The sequence below is a fragment of the Glycine max genome, chromosome 8 (genome assembly GCF_000004515.6).
Source record: "Glycine max cultivar Williams 82 chromosome 8, Glycine_max_v4.0, whole genome shotgun sequence".
Taxonomy (NCBI): Eukaryota; Viridiplantae; Streptophyta; class Magnoliopsida; order Fabales; family Fabaceae; genus Glycine; species Glycine max.
Window position 1 is genome coordinate 37,162,341 of NC_038244.2, and position 9,735 is coordinate 37,172,075.

The 9,735-nt window shown below is 34.0% G+C and overlaps 2 protein-coding genes across 2 annotated transcripts; one reads left to right on the forward strand and one right to left on the reverse strand.

The window, feature by feature from the left end:
• The first annotated feature begins 1,022 nt into the window (after window positions 1–1,022).
• LOC100796282 (nicotinamidase 1) lies at window positions 1,023–5,077 on the forward strand. The gene is made up of 5 exons (XM_003531933.5): window positions 1,023–1,218; window positions 1,394–1,577; window positions 2,432–2,565; window positions 3,380–3,565; window positions 4,488–5,077. The coding sequence occupies exons 1-5, from the start codon at window positions 1,075–1,077 to the stop codon at window positions 4,563–4,565; spliced, it is 726 nt and encodes a 241-aa protein (XP_003531981.1). The 5' UTR covers window positions 1,023–1,074; the 3' UTR covers window positions 4,566–5,077.
• Window positions 5,078–5,632: 555 nt separating this feature from the next.
• LOC100816005 (protein NETWORKED 2D) lies at window positions 5,633–9,487 on the reverse strand. The gene is made up of 2 exons (XM_006585861.4): window positions 9,101–9,487; window positions 5,633–8,556 (listed from the first exon to the last, which is right to left on the reverse strand). Exons 1-2 carry the CDS (start codon window positions 9,192–9,194, stop codon window positions 5,819–5,821), a joined length of 2,832 nt encoding a protein of 943 aa, XP_006585924.1. The 5' UTR covers window positions 9,195–9,487; the 3' UTR covers window positions 5,633–5,818.
• Between the last annotated feature and the right edge of the window lie 248 nt (window positions 9,488–9,735).

Sequence of the window (9,735 nt, forward strand, 5' to 3'; positions counted from 1 at the left end):
GGTACTAAAAAACCTATTGTGAAACAATTAAACAACCTCATAAATTATAAAATGCAATAATTATGTAATAAAAAAATCAACATATTAAAATACAGACACCATGTTGTGAAATACTGAAATCATTTAACATTGTCAGCCTGATTTTTAAAATACAGACTTAACGTACCAATGGAAAATGGCTCGAGGTAAGTGAAATTTTAAGAGTCAAAAGACTTAATTTGAAATTGATTTGTTAAAAAATATTATAAAACTAATATTTTAGCACCTACATTTCACAGGATAAATGATTATTTTGTGCAAATAAAATTTATAATAAATAAATATTTTAAATATATAAATTATATTATAACTAAAATATGTAATTAATAAATATTTTGTACTTATAAATTACATTTTATATTTATGATAAATATTTTATAAAACAACATTAATATTTTTAATTATTGATATTATATAAAATAGTAAAACTCAAGTTAAAACTAACGATATTAAAAATGATAAATTAAACATAGATAAATGTTAATTTAAATAATTAAGTTATTTAAAAGTATAAGAGAATATATCAGTACATGCTATGTGTTGGAATTTTAAAGACGAATTATATGTTTGAAAATAGTTTCGATTGCAAACAAGTTTAGCAAGATTAAATATATGATATTTTATTGTAGCTATAAACTGTACAGTTCATATTAAAAGTACAAAAAGATATATGAAATGCATGATAGGAAAATAAAGCTCACCACCATCTCACGAGACAGCTTAAGAAGAGAATATTCACATGAAAATAAATGTAATAGGAGAATATTTTATTGTAATTATATTTTATTTTTTATGTTTTCAAAAGTTTTATTTTAATTTTTAAAATTTTAAAAAATTTATTTTGATTTTTTTATTTTATTAAAATAAAAAATACTAAAACATAATAAACTAAAGCTGACGTTTTAACTTATATTTCTAACAAGGGTTTATAAATATTAATATTTAATTAAAGATTATCATCTTATATAATGTTCTGTGGTCAAGGTCTTATTTGGAATCTAATCTAGGCTCAAACAACACGGCCCCAGAACAAACATGGTTTCTTCCAACACTGCCGAGCTGCTGAGAGAGGAGATTCCTGTGAAGCAACAACCTCTGACTTTGTCTGCAGACATCATAACCGGCCTCGTACTCGTCGATGTTGTCAATGGCTTCTGCACCGTTGGAGCTGGCAATTTGGTAAATACACAACTTCATTTTTTGTTTTTATTTTCTTGTAACTTGCCAAAACCACGATTCTCCCTTTGTCTGTTTTCGTTGGCATTTTTTTATGTACTTAATTAATTATTATATTGGTATTGCATATTATGTGATGTGATACAATTTCGTTTTTGTCACTTGTGGTGTTGTGTAGGCGCCGAAAGAACCAGATGAACGAATTTCTCAGATGGTAAAAGAATCTCTGAGGCTGTCCAAAGCATTCTCTGAGAGAAAGTGGCCAATTTTTGCTTTCCTTGATTGCCATCACCCCGACAAACCCGAACCCCCTTATCCACCACACTGTATTATAGGATCAGGCGAAGAAAAATTGGTTCCTGGTAATTTCATTTAGAATTTAATTAAAATGCACTTTAAGTATTGTTTTTACATTGTTATCCAATCATAATAATTGAAAAAAAAAAATTCGCGTTAAGGTGATATAGCTCAGTTGGTTGAGCAAGCTGCCCGGATTGTTGTAAATCCTTATTTATCTGTTTTCGATAAGTTGCAACCCTCACTCTATAAGCTAGTTTTTAAGGTTAAATTAGATTTAAACTCAAATTGTAAGATGATAAGAGAGTCTATCCTAAATTCATTATTGAGCCACTTATCATATTACCTACATACCAAGCCCAATAGTGGTGGACGAGAGAAGGTGTATTGGTAAAAAGTCCATATTCTGCATTGACTATAGATAGTTCTTGAATAATGTATATAAATGAGGGATAACGCTTACTAAATCAGCTAACTTTTAAGTTTGAGTTAGGCCCAAACTCAAACTTTAAGAATAATTGTTATGGACGATTTTTATAATAATTACTTTAAAATTGATATATGAAATCATTTTTAATAGTTGACAATATAAGACACTAATAGTCCATGAAAATTAAACCCTTTATTTTAGGTTGTTGTAGTTGTAGGTAGTTTTTGGTAGAGGCGTGTTGGAATGGTAGGTGAGAGAACATATAGGCTTTATTTTATGTTTGGCGTGCTTAAAAAGTTGACATTGTTTATTGGTTGAGTTGAAACAAACAGAATGGAACAACATAGAATTTTGTCTTGTCCTTTTTGTGTGCCAAACACTTCCATATTTCTTTTGCGGTAATAAGATTTGAGTTCATTAAAACTATTGCGTTGGTATGAGGATATGTGCTTATTGGTTTTGTTTGGTTTGGTTTCCTCTGAATTGAAGATCTGCTGTGGTTGGAAAATGACCCAAATGCAACACTCAGGCAAAAAGAATGCATTGATGGATTCCTTGGGTCAACTGAGAAAGATGGCTCTAATGTCTTCATTGATTGGGTGAAAAATAATCAAATAAAACAAGTAAGCATTTGCTTTGAAATTGGTTCTCTGTTAGTATAGAAATTTTAAGCATGAAAGTGCCAAGTTATTGGAGTAAATAAGGTTGCATGAGAAGCTTCAAATTTTTGAAACAGGTAGTGTAAGACAGTAAGACACTGGGTTTAAACCTTAATTAAGGTTGATGTGATTTTATTAGTTATATATATATATATATATATATATATATATATATATATATATATTCTTCACAGGTTATCCGTTGTTTTATACTAGTAACCAACTAACCTATATCTAAATTAAAGCTACACTAACCGATTCCTTATAAAATATAATGACAATGTACTTTTGATATATAGATAGAAACTATAGAAGTTAAGACACACATGAAAAATATACGAATTAATACTTACTGGTAAGAATAAAAACTAAATAAATAGAAGTATAGGGAGTAAGGGTGTGTTTGGGAAAATGTTGGGTTGAACATAACCCACGTTTTTTCCAATCCACCAAGGTGATTCCTTCTTCATTTGCAGCTTTGGAAAGCATGTTGCAAGGCTGCATATGGCAAACCAAAAATGCACTAAAACCACCAAAAATTATTCCAGGGACCCAAATTCTAATTAAAAACTAGAAGGATTAAACTTTGCTCTAAATCAAGATATTAAAATCTTTTACACTGTTACTGTGTCAAAATTAAATATGTCCTTTGCTATTTATCACCACATCTAAATTGTCTAGACTTATTCATGGCATAGGTTGAATGATTTTTTGATATTATTTAATGTAGTTCAGATTTTTATTGAGGTTCTTAGGGTCTGGGTTTTTCTTGTTACAGATTTTGGTTGCTGGGATATGCACTGATATATGTGTGCTGGATTTTGTCTCTTCTGTCTTGTCTGTGAGAAACCGTGGTTTCCTTACTCCTCTGGAAAATGTGATCGTGTCTTCCCAAGCTTGTGCTACTTATGATTTGCCATTGCATGTGGCCAAAACCAACAAGGATTTTGTATCTCATCCACAGGTACTTGATCAAGTCGAAGTTTGTCTTTTGGTGGAACACTTGATTATTAAAATGTTGCTTTGCTTGAATTTATATCGTAATTACCTAAGCATCAGCACTAAGAGTCAGAAGACATTTCTTTTCTTTCTAGTGTTGGTTGTGATTATTTTAGACCTTGCAACTATATTGTTTTTCAGAGTTGACTTGTATTACAGAAATTTTAAACATAATCTCAATAGCCTGGAAGTAGATAATAAGCATAACCTAAATATTTAGATGCTGGACGATGGTAGTTCATCTGACATCAAGAATCACTTAATTGTATCTAAGAAAGCCGACTTATGCTGGGAAACACGTATCCGTGCTCTGTTACTATATGACAATGAACACTTCACAACAACCTCTGTGGTTATGAGCTCTTATACATTCTTCAGAGCTTGTTTTTGCTGACATTTGTGCTGTATTTAGATGCTAAATAAGTTTAAACACATATGACTTACTTACATTCTTAGCAATGGGACATTTGAAAATCAGAAACTTTTATTCCCTTGACCCATCATGACCTTCATTAAGGATGTGAATAAACTTGGCCAGAAGGGATTTTTAGATAAATGTTTCAACCATCCCCTACGAGGTTATCTGCGACTAGTGCTAAGTTTTCAGTTTTGGTTGATAGAATGTTTCATTTCTGCAAATTTTGTGCTCTCTTTTTGAAGCCTAACCTTCCTATTGCTAAACAAAAAATCTGAGCTTTTCCCCCCTTGGTTTCCATTGTCAGCACTAACATGGTTTCATTGGTTTGTGTCTTTGTGACCGTCAAATTGCAAGCAATTGTCATGCTGGTCTTTACACGATAAATTAAAAGAATTCAAAACAACATTTGTGATAAAATGGATGAATTTATTCAGCGTTTATTTATTTATTCTTGTTTTCTATATTGCAGGAGTTGATGCATCACGTTGGCCTTTACATAGCCAGTGGAAGGGGAGCCCATATAGCTTCAGAAGTGTTATTTGAATAATTGAGGGGTATTGCGGAATAACTGAAAGACCGTTAAGTGTTAAGTGTTAGTGTACGTAATTCAGGATTGGAATAAATGTGAGCATCTCATGTTATATAAGAATGATTTAAACTGAAAAAAAAAATATGTGTGAATTACATGAGAACGAGAAAAAAAATTATGGGAAGTACAACTTTGCGTCTTCCAAAAAAAATATTCTTAGTTCTTAATTAGTATTCTTAAGACATTTGTTAACATTTGCCTATAAAAATTGATAACGGAGACAAATTGAATATTTGAAAATGTCCACAAATTAAAAAAAAAAAAAGTGTATTTGAAAGCACAATGCTATTATTGTTATCAAGTGGATTGAGCTCCTCTAAAGTGTAGTTTGTACTTTAGAGAATAAAATGTGAATATTTTAACCATTTGTAACAACAAATGGTTCACCACGTTTCAACTAATCTTAATCCCAATCATGATTAATTTTGAATTTTTAATCATGATTGGTATAGGTATTTAAAATAATTTTATCCATTAATTTTACTTTAAAACTGTTGTTACGACATTAAACAAAATTGAGCATTGTTATAAATCACACAGGCTTAAGTCTTGGGAGTGTAGTTGAACTGGTTGCACTTCGTTAGTACATTTGTCGTATATTCAAAGCCTTGTTGTTGACGTTGTCAACGTTGCACATTGCACTGTAGAGTGTAAAGGGTTGTTGCTTCCAGCACTTTTTTTGGAATTTTTTTACCTTTCCGATTGGTCATTTGGAAGCCAAAAAGGGGTGTATTTCGGAATGTAATTTTACATTTCATATTGACCATATTTCGGAATTTTATTTTTCATTCTAATTGTCTTCTAATAATCATGAAGAGATTGCAGAATAAAAGAATTAAGAACATAACAAGTCCTTCGGGGTACATACACTTTGAATGATATCAATAAAAAACACGAGATTCTTACACACTGAAAGCCTTTGACTTCCTTCACAAGATTTCATTCATAGGAAATTTGGTACTTAGAAGACAAAATTTCTAACACAGAACAAGGAGCATTGATATATATATATGATGAAAAGGGCTCAAAAATACAAAGGGCAAACTGGAGCCTACATTTGGTATACTTTCTGACTATTTATAGACAAGCAGAAAATGAATTGCTTCCCTTTAAGTAAAAAGGCACACTCAAATCTCAATACACTATCTAATGAAACCAATATATGAATTTTGTAGAGATAAAAATGTGGTACAAACATTTTACAGACGTCTTTATCCTCTATGACCACGGTATTTCCTATGCATTCCAGGGGTCATGCAGGAGAAGATTGATTGTTTTTGTTTCTTTGGTTTGACACCAAAGATGAATGACCTGAGAGGAACTGAGTTCTGGGAATCTGAAGATCTCTGGCTTTTGTTAGAATTTGAGAGCCCAAATCGCTCATTCATCTTCGCAAGAGCCTTCTCACCATCAAGTTGGAGAGATGTTACTAGATCTAGACCTGCTTGAAGTTCATCAGCAACTCTGTTGTTCTCTTGTTTCATGTTCAAAACCTCGCCTTGGAACTTGGCTGCTTGATAGCTGGTGAACTTGAAGTCATCATCTTCAGCACTGGCTTTCAGTGCCGTAGTTATCTCTTCTTGGATTTCACACAAGGAAGAGAATCTACATTGAAGTTCTTCCTTCAACAATGCACTGTTTTCCAACCACATTGTTAGTTCATTTAGAATCTCCGCAAGGTGTTTATAAAGTGGTCTTGCGTCTGATTTCAATGAATATTTCACGCTACTACTGCCTTCTGATGATTTACATTTTTCCTCAATTCTTGATACCTCAATCAGCAAATCTTTTATAGTGGTTTCAAATTTCTGTATCCCAGTAAAAGAAGTACTGAATTTCATCCAGAAGTCTAGGTTCTCCTCTAGAAGTTCATCAATGCTCATCCGGAACTTCTCTTCAATGGCTGATGTTGTAGATTCAGGTTCTTCAACTTTTAAAAATTCTTCAATGTCATGTTGCTCCGGTGGTGCCGGCTGCACTGAAGTTAACTCTCCCAAATCCTCCATTCCCTCCAAGCTTTTCTGCAGGACACCTAGTTTCTGACGTAGGAGTCTAATTTCTTCATCTTTCAAGGCATTAGCAGTCTTCAGTTCTTTCAACTGCAAAGATGACTCAAAGAGGGCATCTTGATTTTTCTTCTCTATTTCAGCTAGTCTGATCTTCATATCATCATAATTTTGAAGAGCATTAGTATACTCTGACAGCAAAGCCTTTTCCCTATCCTGCATTCCATTCAACAATTGCTGCCAATCAGACTCATCTTCTTTTGTCATTCTATTTCCGCTACTAGTTTTCAAAGCATCTGTTGATTCTGTAACATCACTGTAGTTAGAATCCGGGGACTTCTCTCTTTCTTTCAACTCTATTGGAGATTTGTTTTCCACTGGGGTTTCCTCATTCATTTCTGGTGAACCTGTGACATTATTAGGCTTGTTTTCTGGAATTACACCGTCTTTTGCCACTTCTGCAACCATAAGCTCCTTGTCTGAATTCACAGTATCTTCTATTGTTGCATTGACCTTATGCCCCTCATTCAATAGCACACTGTCTTGATTCAATGCATCTAGTCCTTTAGGAACATGTTCAGATTCTGCTTCCCTTGATGACTTCCTTTGTGTTAGTGATATTTCCGCAACCAGATCTGGCTTCACCTTTTGGACTTTCTCCGACAGATGATCTAGATTACAATGTGCTTCAGTGAAATGGGTTTGGAGGTTGGTATTCTGATCTTCAACAACTTGGTTTAGATCCTGTACCTCACGCAGCTTATCATCCATTTCTCTCAGTTGCTCGTTCAATTTAGCTTTATCACTGATCAAGCCTTCCTTATCACCTTCTAGAGTTCGAACCACGGTATGAAGTTCATCAGTTTCTACTTTTAATCTCTTTACAAGAGCTGTCTGGGAAGAAACTGCACTTTCTAAGTTGATAACTTTGTTCACAAGTGAATCAATCTTTTCTGCCATATCTTTCACTGTTAGAGTTGAATAGGATCCAGCCTCAAAGTGTTCTTTTATTTTCTCCTGCAATTGCTGCAACTCCTGTCTCTGCTGATTCATTTTGTCCACATCTACATCCAAGTCCTTTGTTCCAGCTATTTCTTTTACACCTCCTTTTGCCCTTGGCTCTTTGGAATTGATTTGATCATAATTGAACTCATTCATGAGAGAACTTAACTTTTCCCTCGCTTCCTTTACCCTTTTGGTCTCAATTTTCGTCTCATCAAGTGATATAGCCTGTTTCAGTTCCAACTGTGACAATGTCTCTTGGCATGACTTAAGAGCTGCTGCTGCCATCAAACACCGTGCTTCCTCGTCATCAATAGCAACACCTTCTCCAAGTTCATCTTGCAAATTGGACACTTTCTCTTGTAATCCCTGGATCTGCTGATCAGTATCCCAGTACCTGGCAATGGCATTATCATAAGAACTCTTCACAAACTCTTTCACTGTTTGCAATGCCAGAATCTCTTTCTGCAGCTTGTCAACCTCTGCAAGCGCCTCCTTTCTGCTCAATCCAGATTTTTGAACTTTAGGAGCCACAGCTGCAGATGCTACTACCTTCTTGGGATTGAGTTTCTTTGTGGCTGTTGTTATGACACTTTTTAAATCTCTAAGTGGAGGCTTTGGAACCTTTGGAACATTAGGAATATTTGGCTTGTGCCCTTCTGGCATTTTTCTCGGGGTTTTCGGTCTAGGCGAATCCTCATCATCATCATCCATATATGGGACTTGATCCGGGCACACAGAAGCGATAGTGTTGTTTGCATTTTGCAACTCAGTTGATATGTGATCATACCTATCCGCTAAAGAACGGTATGCCCTGAATGATTCTTCCACAAAGTTTATCAGCTCTGGTCTCCTTTTATAATACATTTCTGCTCTCTTGGCAAAGGAATCCCCCTCTTCCTCTAGGAGCTTCAAAACAGCGTGCACCTTTTCCTCCATATCTGCAGTTTTTCTCGTAGATTTTAGTTTTATAAGTAAATAGATATATTACATACCCATTTAAGTGTGATGTGCTGATCATATAATGGCACTTAAGCCATTGCATGTAGCCAATTGTTGAAGGAACCTTTAATTTTAATTTTCTAGTAAGCAAATCAAGGTTTTAAATTGATGCCATCAAGTCATGATTACACATCATCAATTGAATCTTCTGATTGCAGTCACATATATACCATTTATTTTTGCGCGTGTGAAAAACATAATTTGAATGTTTAAATCAACAATTAAACTAACAGATCATCCAAATCTTACATGTTTATTAAATCATGACTAGTGAAAACAAAGATCATTTCTATCTTCCTCATATGAAAATGCTAAGAAGTTTCTATGATCAGGATCAAACCATGAGGCACTACCTAGCAGATAATGTGGTATGGAGATCAAATTAAACAATTAAAAATTAGATCATGAATTGGAAAGTTGAATTGAAGCAATCCACCCCTTGTTTGAAAGCAAGCAAAAAGATGACGGGAAAAAAAAACTGACCTTGGAGGTTTTGTTCCATCCATTTTGATTGCTTTGTTCTGATGTGGCTAGCCCACCACCATGAATATGCATTGCTTGCAGCTCTCTGCAACATGTTGGTTGTTCCTTTTTTCTATTCTTGTTATCCCTCCCCCTTATAGTTAATGTTGGGATCAAAAAAATGAGAATAGAAAACATGCAAACCTTGTGTGTGTGGGTGTGTGTATCCCTATCTACTCTCTCTAAATGTCTAGAGAGGGAGGAGAAGATATAAATATCATGACAAGACCAAGACCAAGATAAGAGAAAAAAAATGAAAAGAAAAAGTTTGATTCAGCAATGAGAAACAGATTTTATGTTGTGTGTGAAAAAAGAGAGAACGTGGAACTAATAAGTTCTAATTATGGGATCATGGAGGGGAGGAAACTTCGCCCGAACTTAATGTCCCAACCCTCCTTTTTTTCAAAAAAGCATAGCCAATGGCCTATGTGCACGTGTCACTCTCCTGCTCTTCCAACGGAGCAATACCTACCACTTCTTTTGCTCTACAAGCCAGCTCGTGTAGTAGTTCTATATTTTAATGATTTAAGAAAATACAAATAAAAATAGTATAAGATTGCTCTTAACACCATACTACCACTCTAAGGCTATTTTGA